Source organism: Cynocephalus volans, chromosome 9 (genome assembly GCF_027409185.1).
Source record: "Cynocephalus volans isolate mCynVol1 chromosome 9, mCynVol1.pri, whole genome shotgun sequence".
NCBI classification, from domain to species: Eukaryota; Metazoa; Chordata; class Mammalia; order Dermoptera; family Cynocephalidae; genus Cynocephalus; species Cynocephalus volans.
Window position 1 is genome coordinate 99,656,833 of NC_084468.1, and position 16,555 is coordinate 99,673,387.

The 16,555-nt window shown below is 34.7% G+C and overlaps 1 protein-coding gene across 1 annotated transcript in view; it reads right to left on the reverse strand.

Annotated features, from left to right (window-relative positions):
* Positions 1 to 2,251: 2,251 nt before the first annotated feature.
* ARSJ (arylsulfatase family member J) overlaps positions 2,252 to 16,555 on the reverse strand; it is an 87,178-nt gene continuing 72,874 nt past the window's right edge. The window contains exon 2 of the mRNA XM_063108713.1: positions 2,252 to 3,650. Within this exon, the coding sequence (XP_062964783.1) occupies positions 2,252 to 3,650 (1,399 nt within the window). The remainder of the gene's footprint in view (positions 3,651 to 16,555) is intronic.

Consider the following 16,555-nt stretch of genomic DNA (forward strand, 5'->3'; position numbering starts at 1 on the left):
ACACTTTAGATTTTAAGACTCATTTAAAAGACACAGTCTATAGATCTTCTGGGAGGAAGACCACGCAGGGTCACTTTCATTGCATTGTATCAAGGTCACATACTGTTAACATGACTAATCACTGTTAATTGCTGACCTTGATTACCTGGCTGAGGTAGAGTCTGTTGGGGTTCTCCACTGTAAAGTTACTTTTTTTTCTCCCCCTTTCCATACTGTACCTTTTTGAAGGAAGTCATTATGCACAGCCTATGCCTGAATGGAGATTTTTTTCACCTCCTGGTGACCCACTTTTCATCTGTAAAATAGTCCTAACAATACTATCTGCCAATTCAGAGGTCTGAGGTGCAGATTATGAGTTAATGTAGGTAAAGTTCTAGGAACAATTACTTGCATGGAAGAATAATTTAATAAACATTAACAATTATTAAAAAATAAATAAAAGATATGGTCAAGAAAACACAAACTTCAGGGAATATTAATTTACATTGTAATAAAATGGAGCTATATGTTCTAAAAATGAAATATTAAAATTAAAAAACTTTTAATCTTTTTGTCCATTTTAGTAGTAATTTCTCTACTAGTATACAGATTCTTTTATACATTTCCATAAACTGTGAGGGGTAGTCCTTTGAGTTCTGATATAAATGTATTTAATGGTGTCTTGCCATAGCACTATGCACATTTTTATGACAGTTATAACTTCACAGATACCAGTTCTAGCTGTGACATTTCAAGTGTAAACTACGAGGCTTAGAGTCTTCCATATTAGGAGGAGGCAATTCAAAGAAAACTCCAGAGCCTACAGAAACCACATCAGTCTATGCTCATCGATGACCCAGGATAAACTTCGTTACAGATCGTACTCTAATCCTCCTCATGATGTTTGCATGTGTGATTTCCAAACTAGATTAACTACTCCAGGCATGATCCATAGATTGCATTTCTGTGTATCTCCCCACAGTGTCCACTTTATATAAGTGTATGGTCATTACAAATGTTATTTATTAATAAGTGAACATCTTTCTCCATGCGGTAGCCAAGAGGAAACGTCTCTTATATGTAAAGTCACATTATATTATTTTGGTTGTTAGCAAACCATACCTTCCATTGCCCATTTGTAAAGATTTTTGTTTTTTAACATGAATAATATAATTTTATCTAAAAGTTAGATCAGAAAAGCCACATCCAATTTGCTAATGCCATAAAATAAATCATTTTAATAATTAAGGTACATAAATAGTTTATCATAGAAATAATAAAAATTGTCTCAACTCTGCACAAACACTGAATTTCCAAGTAATTTGTAAGGAATATATTCATCTTATTACATTCAAAATAACGATTAAACAATGATGATTATAATTTTTTCTGAGTCATTTTCTTTTTATATTCTATGAATTCACACAGTATTACAGTAATTTATAGTATTACAGTGCCTAGTAATCTTGAAGAAATGAAATAAAATTCTTCTAATGGTATGCACAAAATAAAAATAAAATAGTCAAGTCATTTGCATAACTTTTGATGAAAACAAAATAATATTTTTTCTGTAAAAATAAATTATGTACTTTACACTGAAACGTTACCCTATTAAAGTGTTTAGAAAATAGTTACATTCATTTTTGGCAGTGTGCTCGAACATTCTTATTTGCCATTCTCTCGTGCATGATAAAGTGAGGTGCAAGCTGTTTGCATGTGAGAAAAACAGCTTATTTTCACAGGAAAAAAATGATACATAAAATAGAATTAATTAAAAAACCCAAGTGTCATATGATGGAGATACAAAAATCCATGAAGAAAATATATTTTTCAAGGCCTTTGAGGTGACACAACCTTTGACTATCTTTTATCAAAAGTAGCTTGAATCGTGCTACCCTGTAACTTCCGTCAAGTGGCATGCTCATCTATTGCAGGTGATAGTCCCTTCCTGTAGCTTAAAGCATAGAGTTTGGTCAACTGACTGAAGCACAGCAGTTGAACTCATGACTGACCACCTTTTATAAAGGAGCGAGAGAAATAAACATCTCCATTCTCCTCGAAGTGTGGCTTGCAAGAGTAGCCCTTTGGGCACCAAGTGGAAGAGTTTTCCATGTTGTGGCCAGGTGGCAGGTATCTCTGGAGTGCCACCACATATAAAACAAGCCTGATGCTTACGGCAGTGATATTATTGATCCAAATTTGCTGGTTTACCTACAAAACAGGTGAAACATAATAACTGATTTAAGTTTAACCAAACAGGAAACATTAGTACTTATCCACGAGTAACACCTGAATGGCAATTTGGAAATGAACCTGTTCTGTGCTGTTTCTTCTTCATCTTATTTTTCTTTTGCTTTTTCTCAGCCTTATTTTTGCTTGGCTTCTTTTTCTTGTTTTCCTCTTTATACCAAGGTCCCCAGACTCCTCCATTGAGCTGAGGGTTACTTCTGGGGTCTTTGGGGGGGTACCTGACAGGCACTGCGGTTTTGTTGAACTGTGAGAGCCTCCGCAGGAGCTTCTTCACAATTCCAGGATACCTGTTGGAAAGGTCCACCCTCTCATATGGGTCAGCTGTGATATTGAAAAGCCATATACTTTTGCCAGTTGACAAAGTAATCCGCTCATTGTGCCACCGGTTTGGTCCCAGGTTGCTGAAAGACTGAGGGGGAACCCAGTCACTGTAGCCAGGATTTCCTGTGAGTAGTTTCCAGTGCCGCACCCTGATGGCTGACTGGATTGCAGTGTTCCAAATCCCATAGCCTGCTGCCCAGGAGCCATTTTTTGCCTTGATGTAAATGGGGTCAATGTTGTGCAAAATATCCACTCGGGGTGAACGAAGGCCTTCACTTATGGTCTCCCAGATGTCATAGCCATCCAGTTGAATGTCCTCATCAATCTGTCCTTCAGCCAGTGAAATCAGAGTGGGGTACCAGTCAGTGATGTGCACAAGTTCCTTACACACTGTTCCCTTGTTTTTCAGGAGTGGGCTATGTACAAAGCCAACAGCCCGGATCCCTCCTTCCCAATATGTTCCTTTGCTACCTCTGAGAGGCCAGTTACTTCCTCCTGCCGTGGGCTGGCCGCCATTATCTGAAGAGTAAATGATAATGCTGTTGTTATAGAAACCATAGGTCTTTAAAGCCAGGGTCACATTGTTGATTGCTTCATCTAAGCAGGAAAGCATGGCCGCATACCTCCGCCTGTTTATGTTGACAATGGATCGGTAGTGTTCAAAATACCTGCCAGGGGCTTGCAATGGTGAGTGAACAGCTTGGTACGCAATATATAAAAATATAGGCTTTGTGGGGTTATGGGAAGCTAAGATTTGCTGCACTCTCTGAGTGTACATCTGTGTAGAGTATATGCCGTTGTCGTAGTCCCAGGCAGCATTATCATTTTCATACAAGTCATAGCCACACATCCCAGGACTGTCACATTTATAGTGTGTATAGTAATCACCACTTCCCAAAAGGGAACCAAAAAAGGTATCAAATCCTCTCTTGGTGGGCATGCATTCTTTTCTGTAAAAACCCAAGTGCCATTTGCCAACCATATGTGTTGAATATCCAACCTCCTTCAGCTTCTGAGGTAGGGTTGCATTATCCAGAGGTAAACAGTTGGGTTGGGTAGGTCTTATGATAGAATGTTGAAGTCCGGTGTGTATCTGATACCTTGAAAAGAGAGTAAAAATTTTGTCAGGGCAGGATTAAAGAGATATTCTACATAAAACAATGATATTCCTATATTAAATAATATTTCTGTGAAGATAAACTTTATCCCAAATAATATATGACCAATTCAGCATTTCCACTCTTAAAAGTCTTACCTTAATTAGCTTCAAATTTAATATGTGAAATACATTTGAATCTAAATCAGTACTTTTGAAACTAAGATTTCACCACCTCTCCCAAAGTTTTTTTATAGTTCTTATAACAGAATTAATTTTAATAAACTTTAATCTTTAATTATATGACAGGTAACCAACAAGATAAGAGGAAGAATATGCAGAATCAGAATATTATTAGTTGTTTTTAACATGAGGACCTCCAATTAGCTACTAAATCATTTTCTGAGATCATTTATTTCAAATTAATTCTGAAGTACTAAAAATACATGCAAAAATTATATAAAAATCTACTGACCGACTGTCAAACAATATATTTCATACTTAGTCCGCAACCTGTTAGATCTCTGAAAAGAGAAAGAAAAGATCTCTGACTACACAGTACATTATTATTGAAAAACTATTTTGGAGTAAATGTTTTAGCTAGTGCTAAGGATTGCATTTTTCTCAGCAGGAAATGAGTCCTTACATATGTTTCCTACAGTCTGTCTCTTTTTTTTGTTAGGATCAATTATAATATAGTCTAAGAAAACATGGTATTCCTCTCTATATGTTAAAATTAAGTGAATGTTGATTTCTGGCATTTTTCTTTTTCCAAAGATATTTTGCCAAAGGCTTTTTTCCAGGAGTAATTATCCCCACATAATTGTATGAATTTTCAGTTAGGTCAAGATGTGCCTGTTCGTGACATTTTAAAAGTGATTAATTCTGTAGTTACTATATAAGTACAAAAAGACTTTTAAAATAGAAAATACAGAAATTCTAAGAAAATAAAGGTTGCAGAAAATATAGGGTAAATATGAAGATATTCTTGGAATCAAATTGCGAAATAATGAGGTCAAAAACAAAACTATTTTCCACAGTGATTGAACCTAAAAGGCCAATATGTTATATGTACCTCCAGTGAGTAGATTATTTTTAAGTGTTCAAATAATAGTGTATTGCAACTGTCAGTCACACCCCGATGGTTTTGTAGGAGCTGTAGTGATATCTGGTCCCTATTGCAAAGCAGCATTCCTATGAGCTCTGTCTACTCTACTGATGATTTAGCTGTCAAAATTTCACAATAATCACAGTTGTGGTCATTTAAAATGTAATAAACTCCCAAAGAAATAAGCATTTTCATAAGCATTAATAAGCACAAATTCAGAAGGCAGTGTTGCTGTCCTTGATAATTTTTGATCCAGTTCAGGATCCAAAACATTCACTTGTGAAACTACTAATTTTGCATAAGTCCACGACAAATTGGTAACACTTATCAAGTAAACTTGACAGAAATTAAAAAAGAAGAAATTTGCATGGGTCAATATTTGGGGAAGGATTCACGGGGACGAGTTATTAACTAAATAATTATCTTATTCAGAAAATGTACTTGGCCAGTAATATGCCTATTCAATTCATTGAAAGGTGAACCAAGTCAAGCCTTTCTAACTAAATTGGTCTTGTTACCTAGGGGGTGAGAAGGCAAAAGGAACTGAGGCTTATAAAAAATGTGAAATACAGGACATGTTTGCAGAAAAAAGAAGGAAAAAAGAGGTCTGCTGCTTTCAGAAGATGGTGTAGCGTTAGCTGATAAATAAGAGTTCAGAGCTATTAATCAACTATGTGGTTTCTGTATTCTCCAGAAAGTAGAGTAGTTATTTTATTGGAAAATTCAGAACCAACAGCATAAATGTTGGCCAGCAGCTCATAGCAGGTGAGAGATTCTCAGGGCAGATCCTGCTTAAATGAATTCCAGCCACTGGGGCTAAATGGGAGGAAATTTAGGGTGAAATGTGAAGTGTGGATTAAGGATATAGGCTTTGGAATCAGATAGACCTGGATTTAAATTTGCTCCACTGCTTATTGCCAGAATGACTTTGGGCAGTATTTAATCCCTCGGATTCTCAGTCTCTTCATCTATAAAGGAGGAGCAGTAATACATACTGGGTTGTGGTGTGCATCAGGAGAGAACACAGAGTCTAGTAAGGAGAGAACATTTAATATATGATAGCTTTTACTATTGTTATCTGAGTTTTTAATTTTGTGTCACTAACATATCTTTACATAGTATAAAGTTTTATAATTTTTTAGACTTTCCTTCATAAGCATTATTGTATTTAGCCCTCACTACAACAGTGAGAAGTCAGATTCTTTGGATTCATTTTTATATATATTGAAAATAGAAATATAGAGAAGTTGTGGTATTCTCCCCAAACTCTCTCAAACTGCCCCATCAGGCTGTGAAACTGACTACTGAACAGCAGGGGCTGTCTAATTCTCTATTCTTTTTAAGAGTTAGTATTAGCAATTTTCATGAAATCAAGGAGCAGAGGAGAGATGCCAGAAGTCTTGAGAAGAAAATCTGTTCTAACTTTCTAATTAAAGAAAGGAAGGATTTGTAAACCGGATAGCAAGGCTTATGTGATCCCAGAAAAATCGGAAAATGATTTTTTTTAAATAGATGATTATTTAATATTTCAAAAAGAACAAATTAGTCAGGGTCAAAAAGAAAAGTCCTGCTAAGTTAGCTTCATTTTCTTTTTTAAAAAAAGATCAGCATTATGCAAATAGCTTAGGAATGACAGCATTCGAAAAATCTGTCCATGATTCTTTTCTCATAAAATAATGGAAAATCAACTGTATGATAGCACTGTAATTTGGGATAAGAATAATGATCTTACACTTTAATAACAATACAATACAGAAAATTTTCATTTACCTGTTCTTCTGTAGCTTCCACAACTCTGTGGAGCAGCAAGGGGTGTTTTAATTAACAAAAAAAAACCCCAAAACAAATAAACACAGAATAACTTGATTGGTTGCCCAAGTTTTACAGCTGTAAGTTCTATACTGGAATTCAGATTTTTGGCTTTGTAGACTCTTCCATGGTGTACTCACAAACAGTTGAACAACTAGACCCATTTAAAGTTTGCATTAATTTATTTAAATTATCTTTAATTATTTATTAATTTGCTCAATATCATTATTGTGCAGGTAATGTGTAGCAGAAACTAAATTGTTCCCCTACCCATCAATCTTTGATATCACCAAGTTGGCTGTAAGTAAGTAAAAATCCTACTAGCAATGGGGGTGAATAGAAGGTACATATTCCCTAAGCCCTGGGATCAAGTGGGGATGGAGACTGCCTGTAAATCAGTGTGGAGAACAGAGGTGTTGGTTCTGTTCGTCTCTTCTCCCCATTAAGAATGCTAACAAATTATTTTATTTCAGGAAGGAGATGGCTGAAATGCCAAGAGCATGCTGGTCTTTGGCTTGGTAGTGACTTTGACTTGGAAGTAGCAAGTGGCTTGAAGATCAGTCAGATAGCATTCAAAACATACTACAAAATCCTAAGTAATTCATTGAGGACCCTTGATCTGGAAGGTAGTCTCCAGAACAGCACATCAGGACCCTTTCTTTGGTCTCAACTCATTGATCCATGACTTGAATAAAGAAATAGAAGAGATGCTTATTATTTGGGATGAGAAGTTAATATTATAAGTGGCAGAATCAAGATTCAAAGTAATCTAAATGACCTGAAATGCTGTTGAAGCAAAGACGACTAAATGTAGATAGAAAGAAAGGAAGGGCTCAAAGATAGAAGGGATATGTCAAAAGGATGAAGAAGCCTGACTGAAGTGGCTCTAAGTGGCCAAATCTGGGACATTTTGAGCATCAATATAAATAGTGATAATAACAAATTACATTCACTAAATAAAGTAGGAGGCCATGAGTTCATAATGGTATAACTAAATAAGTAAATAATAAATATGTTTGATATGATATGAGATTTTTCACAGTCTCAAAATACCTCCCCATAAAACACTTGTTAATTATATAGGGAAAAGAGTAGCTGTACAGGGACAAGCCTAAAAGCACCATTTTAAGCTAGTGATCAAAGTTAACCTCATCAGTTATGGGACAAATCAAAATCATGTAGGATGATATTGTACCAGATAGGATGAAATGAGAACACAGTGTTGTTTCTGTTATGTCACAGCTAAGGACGCATAACCTGAATTTCATCCTGAGTAAATATCAGGCTAACACAAATTGAGGGATATTTTACGAAATAACTGGTCTAAAATCTTCCAAAGTGTCAAGATTATGTAGGTCAAAGAACTGAAGAGCTCCTCCAGTTTGAAAGTGACTAAAGAGACATGACAATTAAATGCAACATGTGATTCTGAATTTGAATGGTTACAATAAAACACATACTTGGAGAACTGGCAAAACATAAATGGGGTCTAAGCATTAATAGGAATAACAATGTTAATTTCCTGACTTTGATGGTTGTTTTGTTGCTAAACAGGAGAATATCCTTGTTTGTAGGAAATACACAGTAAAGTGTTGAGGGTGATGTGGCATCATGTTGGTGATTAACTTCAAATGATTCACGAAAAAATGTTATTCGTGCTGTACGTGGAATTTTTCTATGAGATTGTGTCAAAAATTTTCTAAAAATGTGCAAGACAATCAAACTGGGATAAATGGAAGGCATTTCAGTTAAAAAAATTGTCTACCTGTTAGTTATATAAGGACATGTAAATGATCAATGATCTGAGAAACTGGACATCAGACTGAATTTGATAAAAAGAAAAATAGAAAAATGAGAGCTAAAAGGCTAATAAAATCTTACATTATATAAAGGCAGTGTGCAAATTCTGAGAAGTAATAATCCTACTCTCTGCTAATCAGGACATACTGTATCTAGAAAGAAGTATTCAATATTTGAGCATGTATTCACAACATATATATATTGATTTATTTATGAACTATACACATACACTATTGTACTAATTTATAACATTATAAAATATACACAAAAGAGAGATTAAATAGGATGAGATAAAAATAAATCTAAGTGGAATTTCTGGTATTTCATCTTGTATTCCAGTGAATCATCTTGTGTTGCCTTAGGGTGTATGTACTCCAATGTGGAGACTCCTGGTGTAGAAAGTAGAGAGTTGAGAAATGAAACCCAGACAAGGACTGTTACAGTAGTCTAGGTCAAAGATGATGATGGCGTGGACTACCATCTAGTGGTAGTAACAATGGAAAGAAGTGGGTAGATCAAACATAGACTTTGAAATTAGAACTAATAGGACTAAATCAGTGAGTGACTGATGGGGAAGAGGAAAAGGAAATAATTAAGAATGATTTCTAGATTTATAGCTTTTATAACTTGATGAATGGTCCAACTCATCTTTGTTTTATTCCAAATTATAGAATTAGGCCTAATGAGTAAGAAGGAAGAAGATTTCAAATCAATGCAAAAAAGAAAATTCTAAAAAAGAAAAGAAATAAACGAAAAGTAAAATAGATGATCATCTGTCAAGGATTCTGTAAAAGAGATTCCTGAATTCGAAAAAAAGTGCTAGATGACCTCTAAGGTTCTTTCTAAGGAAATCCATGGGGCAAAGACTACAGCTCAATATTTCAATAAAGGCCTCTCTATAACCTCAGAACAGCTTTACAAAGCCAAGTGTGTAATATTATTTACAGGTAATTTGATAAAGAAGTTTCCATAATACATTAATATATATTTAACTTCTTTTTTTGCATAATAGAAAATTAATTTTTAAAATATGTTTTTCACATAATATATTCTAAATGCTTGCATTGTCTGGGCTAAAAAACAAACAAAATAGTTTTGAAATTTAGTGAATGCTTTTGTCATCATCTGAGAAGAGAATTCCATACGAACAATAGTAAACTTAGAGTTGATGCCAAATCTGTTAAAAGAAGTAGCTGTTATTCTGACTTTCTGGCCAACTTAAAAAAAATGTTAAGTGAACCTTTAAGCTTGGCATTAGAATATGTGAAGAGTTTTGTAAATTTTTAATATTAATTTGTATTACTAGGTGCTGAATATTATAGTTTATGAATTATTTTTTGTCTAAGAATGTCTAACACATTCTTATTTTAATAAAATTACATATTTAATGTATCCCTATAAGTGGGATAAAATATGAATCTGAATATTTTCTAAAGTCCAGGATGATTAAAGAGTACAAAATAAGCCAATAGTGAAGTAGAAATTGATATTTTAAAGGGAAGAAAACAGGGACAAAAGACTGTAGTTTACAAATCAAATATCACTCAGATATTTATGTTAAAAAAAATATAACTAATTTTACATATTCTTAAAGGTGTTTGTTTATCACTTCCATCCAAAAGACTCTTTTGGTGCAAAGTCTGTAATTCTATTTATAGGCCTTAATTTCATCTTTCAGTTAATTATGTCTTCTGGAGGAAAGTGGAGGGGTGGGGGAGGGATGTCACACAAGCCTGTGCCTAATTTTTCATCTTGTGAATGAATTATTCATTTAACACTCATTCACCTACTATGTGCCAGACATTATCTAGTTTTGGGGGTCACAAAAATGAATAAGATGGTTCCTGCTCTCAAGAAACTCAGTCTAGTGGGAGAGAGAGAAAGCAATTAGAGGACGATTACGACAGGAGTAAGAGGTACAACGTACCTCTGCTACAACAGAGGTAATTTATGAGTGCTCATAGCAGGGCCAGGGAACCTCTCAGATGGGGCCGTTTTTGATGTGAGTTTTAGTGCATTCATAGGAGTATGGGGTGAATGTGGAACAAAGGCAGTTATTAAAAACAGCTGGAATGACAGACAAAAGCACAGTCACAACGGAATGTCAATCTGAGGCGATTCTTGCCAGTGGATGAGCCATCCAGGTGAAGAGTTGAAGGGAAGGCAAAGACAGTGTTTTAATAGTAAGAGGAACAGAATATTCAAATGCAAAAAAGCAGGAGACAGTTTGGCTCTCTGTGTTTTTGTCAGCTCCTTTAACTTCTATTTAAGATATTTATTTAATATTTATTTAAGATATAAAAATCTCTATGGATCAACAATAGTTCATGAGAGCAGAGATTCAGACATATCTTGATGGGAGATCAGAGTACAGAGCTAGTAGATGCCAAATGACAGAGCTGTATTACAGCAGACAGCTGCACTAAGGTTGTTGTACTTGATGTGAAGTTGTAGGAAGTCACAGAAGTACTTTTGAAAAGAGAATAACACAATAAAAATTTTGCATTAGAAAAATCACTCTGGTTGTAGTGTGAAGAACGGATGGGCTGGAACAAGATATAGGCAAGGAGATTTTTCCTAACCTAAGAGATACACAATAGTGAAAACTTGAGATTGGGGAGAGTGGGGATGAGAAAAGGGAAAGATTAGAGATCATAAAGAGGAACATTTGATAGGGTTACAGACTATGTGGAAAACATGGGAGATGGAAACGTTAAAAATGACTCCAAAGTGTCTGGTTGGGGTGGCTGGGTGAAAGGAGATTCTTCACACTATATGAAGAAATTCAGGAAGAGAAACAGAAATGAATGGGAAGGTGGTGAATACTGCCCTGCATTTAGGTAGAGGTACCTGTAAGATATCTACTTGGAGATTTACAGGGCGAAGCAAAAGAAAAATTTGATGCTCTTGTTACACACACACACAAAGATTAACTATGTGAGATAATGGGTATGTTATTTTGCTTCATTATAGAAACCATTTTATTATCTCTATATATCCCATAATATCATATTATATACCTTAAATATACACAATAAATTTTATATTTTTAAAATGTTATGCTTCCCAAATTATCTCACCCTGTTTTCACCTGCATTAAAGTTGAAATGATAGGTATTTCTTAATGAAAATAGTGGAAAACAATGTAACAATAAAAATACAGATCATTTAATAAAAAAATAAAGATTTGAGACTCATTAGCTTTTAGGTGATAGATGAATTCACGGGAGTGCACGACACCATCCGAAGACAGAATGGAGAGGGCCACAGATGGAGCCCAGGAAATACCATCGTTCAGAAGAAAAGGAAGAAGTGCCAGTAAAAGAGTCTGAGATGAAACAGCTACTGCGAGCAGGAGACATGGAGGAGAGTTTTAGAGCGTGAACTGCATCACATACTGTAGCGAAGCCAGGAAAGGTGAGAACTGAAAGCATCCATGGGGAACTAGCAATAAGCATGTACGACCTTTTAAACTATATTTAAGTAGAATGGTGTGGGAACTAACCTAGATTTTAGGGAGCTGAGATGTGAATGGAAACTAAAGAAGTATAGATGGTGAGTATAGACTGTTTCAAGATGTATAGATGGAAGGAAAAAAAAGAATAAGGTGGGGCTATAAGTGCTAACGTGGAGAAATGTTTACAGTGTATTGTTGAGTGAAAGAACATCTGGCTATGGCAGAGTGTCTACTATATTATTACATTTTTATAATTAAAAATATGTAAGTTCCATGAGGTCAGGGACTTTGATCACCACTATATCCACACTACCTAGAACAATACCTAGCTAATAAAAGGACATCAATAAATATTTGTTGAATGAATGAATGAATGGATTAGAGTGTGTGTGTGTGTTCAGAGAGAGAAAAAAAAGAAAGAAAAAAATGTAAAGATATACACCAAACTGTTAAACATAATTATTTCCAGGAAGATAATAACTGTGGGAGATGAGAAGCTTTTAATTTCTGTTATATAAACTTATATATAAATAAATTTAGATGATTGGGCCTCAAAAAAACCTCTCTTATCTACTCAGACTAATATGGGACTAGTTTTATCAAGGCAATTAATTAATTTAAAATGAAAAATAAAGGATGAAATATAAATGCCAAATGAATGAAAACACTCATTCAGCTCATCAAGGAACATTCTTCCTAGTAGGGACATCTACTCAGGAAACTACCTTAAGACTAGAAGAAAGGGGACAGAATGAACTAAATAAATTCTATATTTACTTGTTCAAAGCCAGAGACAATGCCCCTTTTTGCTAAACAAGCAAATGAGAATAACTTGTCAAGTGATTTTTAAAATTCCTGACTGTGGACAATCTTTCCTGGTCATCAGAAGCTGCTGTTTGTCCTTTCGATTGCCTTGCTCACCCACAATATGTTAATATTTGACATCAAAGCTTTTTCTACAATGATTACAATTTTCCTGGTCTTTTTGGAAAGATGACTGCAAATTACATGTTAAGTGATTTCTTTCTGGAAATCATTTCCATCCAAAAGTAAGTTTCTTCCCCAATACAGGCTCTTCTCCCTGACTCCTTTTTTTTTTTTTTTCCATGTTCTCTTTCCTTTTTGGGGGCTTGTTCCTTTGAAGACCCATACTTTAAAAAAAAGATTTAATATATAAATTACAGACTACCAAACATCTACCAAAGTGAGTACTCATATGATTAATGGATTCCTCATTTGTAAAATTACTTACAGAATAAAATTTAAGAGGGAACTCCAGGGTACATGTAAAGGTATTTAATTTACAGAGACTATTTCAAGGACACACATATTCCATAGAGCAAAGAGTAACCATAGTGTCAAAATAAAATTTACAGTTTTCTTGCTATTTTCAATATGACCATAGAACAACATTAAATCAATTATTTAGATATGTACAAGTTTTGATGTCCTCTAAACGGAAAATGCATTTAGAAGTGTATACCAGGGAATAACTTAAATATTAAACCATGCCTGATGCTACCAACTTTGCCATGGAGACAGTATGTGTTAAGGAAATTATTCTTAACTAATATCCAAGTGATATTAGTTAGAATAGTCAAAGTAAGATATAGATTTCCTAAGAAAAATTTAAGATCCTTTCAATTATTTTGAAAATATGATCTCTCACTTTCCTTTATATAAATTGGTTCATTAACATTTAGTTATTCCCCTAGAGTCTGTCATATTCAAGAAGTCCAACACTTTCTTTGTAGATCTGAATTTGAAGAAAGAAAAATTATAGAGCTTGCTTGACATTTATGTTCACAAGGTGGCTTCTCTAGAAATTAGCCCCCCAAAAAGTGGTAACGTGCTTTCATTCTTGAGCAGAACTACTTCCTCTTAGCCAGGGTTAGGAAATATCTGTCAAATAACTGAGTATCTTTACATCTGAAATTAGCCACCCATTGGCAAAAATATTTCATGTCACATTCATGTGGAACACATCAGTATCTTAGCTGAAAGCTGTGTAAAAGCATACTGAAACTCAAGATGGCTTAATAGAGAAAATGAGGGGGTCCCCAGAAAAAAAAAATCCCACAAATTCAATTTAATAGAAACTATATTCATTAAGTACCCACAATACACCAGGCACTGTACTGAGGGTGAACATAAATGATAGTGAGAGTTTATAATAATTAACTCTATGGGAAATATTGTGATATATTATCAAAAGTAGAGAATAATTTTTATGATTTAGAGAAAGCTGAGAAGAGAATATACTTGCATATTCATCAAGACAGCTGGGTTTACTAAACGTTTGTTGTATTTTTTTAAAAGGACTTTATGCATCTATTTTACAAAGCAGTTTCAGTTAAAAATAAAGAGGATTATTGAGTAAAAACTGCATTAATTGGAATGACCAGATAGATTCTCAAGGCTGCAACATGCAATTTTATGTAGGTATCATTAGAAATAGGATATGGGCACCAATTAATAGGTATTAGATTATTTTCCCTAAAAGATTAATTTACAAACTTCTAATCTCTCTGTGATTTTGCCCTTTTATTAGTGTCTCTTCTAAATTCTAACAGTGATTATTATTGACTCTGTCTTGAATACAGATATTGAAATATTTGGAATAGCTCAGAATTTATTATTAAAATGCCAGTATTATTAAGCAATCAGAGCTAGCAGATAAGGATATGGAATTGATATTTTATGTTCTGAAGTGTTGTAAGTAGCTTTAAGTGAGAGTGAAAAAACTAGAGAGCTAAAAAGCGTCCTTTGCCCCAAACTTATTATAGATCATGTTTCTTTCTCTATCACATGTACAATAGCATGGTTATAGCTGCCTTAATTTTATATAATAATTATTTGTATTTAATATTCTCCCTTATGTAGAAAGGTTAGGTATTTGCTCTATCATTTTCAAGACTTTTTAATATGTTTGAAATATTCTGTAGTAATAATAATAATAATTTTTAAAACTGGAAATAAAGAAAAATAAATATACTCTGAAAGATCTAATAGATAAAACCTACTGACAAAGCACTCCAGGGATGAAATTCTCCCCACCCTGCCTCACTGTCAGAACATCTATATCCCAGTTACCCTATATCCCTCTTGCTGCAGGTAACAGAATTTCCTCTTTTTGGTCATCCCTGAATATGAAAAGCAGACGATCAGTACTCTATGATAATAAAGATCATACTTTTTTTTTTTTTTTTCCAGAAAAGATATCCCCGAATTACTAGTGAAGTGAAATATAATCATTGCACAGATTATTTCCCTCAGGAGAGAGTTCACTGGAAAGGACACCAACTGGAAACCTCCCAGTTTTTATCTCACATAGTTTCTGGCAACTCTTTTCTTTATTTTCTGCAAAATGTTTGCCCCTGGTGGTAAGTGTTGGATCCACAGCTCAATGTCTCAGCGGAGGGCAACCTCCCATTTCCTGGGTGGCATGTGGGTCAACGAGTATTTTATAATTATTAGAAATCAGGTTGGTAGAGGGATTGGTAAAGGCCTTAATTTTTCTGTGGACATTCTCTCTAATGGCTTGACATCACAGGATTTCTTCTTGCAAGTATTGTGGAAACAATCCAGCCTACCTGGTGGTATTGAGAAAAGCTCACGATATTAGAAATCAAATGTCTGGATATGAATCCTGCTCCTTACAGGCTGTGTAACCTTGATCAAGCCACTTAACCTGAACCTTAGTCTCTTCATTTGTAAAGGAGATGTTCATAATAGCAACACACCACCTCCACAGGATTGTTGTGTTTCTTTTTTTGGAGGGAGGAGGTAGGATTAAATAAAATAAAATACATAAAATGTATTGTAAATTGTAACACTTCATACGAATACTAGTTGTAAGGAATTGTTACTACATCTCCTCTTTTCTTTTGCCCTCCCTGTCCATCACCTCTTCAACTCCATGTCTTCCTCCTCCTCCTGCTTTACTGTGTGCAAGTGTTGCAACCAAATCAAAGCAAAGCAAAACATACCAATGCTTGGGACTAGTGAAGTCGTATCTTGTGTATCTTTCTCCTGGTCATCAGATTGGAATTTCCAATTGTCAAACTAAAGTTTAGCCTATGGAGTTGCTTTTTTTCCCTCTTTTACTCGACTCCTGTGTCAGTTCCTTTAAATGTCTATGGAGGAATGCAAAAAAATAATTCACATATCTCTACAGAAAGTGATGTGCTATTTATACAGCTTTATTTTTATAAAACAAAAACTATTCTGAATGGAGACAGTCTGTAAAAAAGTAGGATAGGTGTTTACCATGGATTGATTGAATTGTATCCCTTAAAGTTCATATATTAGAAAGTTTATTCCCACTGTAACTGTTGAGGATAGGAAATCCTATTATGGTAATTGAAAGGTGGGGCCTTGGAGGGGTGATTAGATTGTAGGACCATGCTGCAGTGAATAGATTAATAATTGTGGCCAGGGGCATGAAAGTCTCTCTCTCTCTCTGCTCTGCCTTTTTCTGCCATGTGAGACCCCTGCCTTGCTGTAAAGCCACCACCAAAGAAGACCCTCACTAGATATGTTCCCTGGACTTTGGATTTCCTAGCCTCCAAAACTGTAAGCAATAAATTTCGTTTTCTTACAAATTACCGAGTTCCAGGTATTTTGTTATAAGCCACAGAGTTGAATCTGTAGGAACCTTTATGTTATGCTGAGTTATAATTACCTATAAACAAACACCAACTGATTTATTGCCTGAGTTAAACCTTCCTGTACT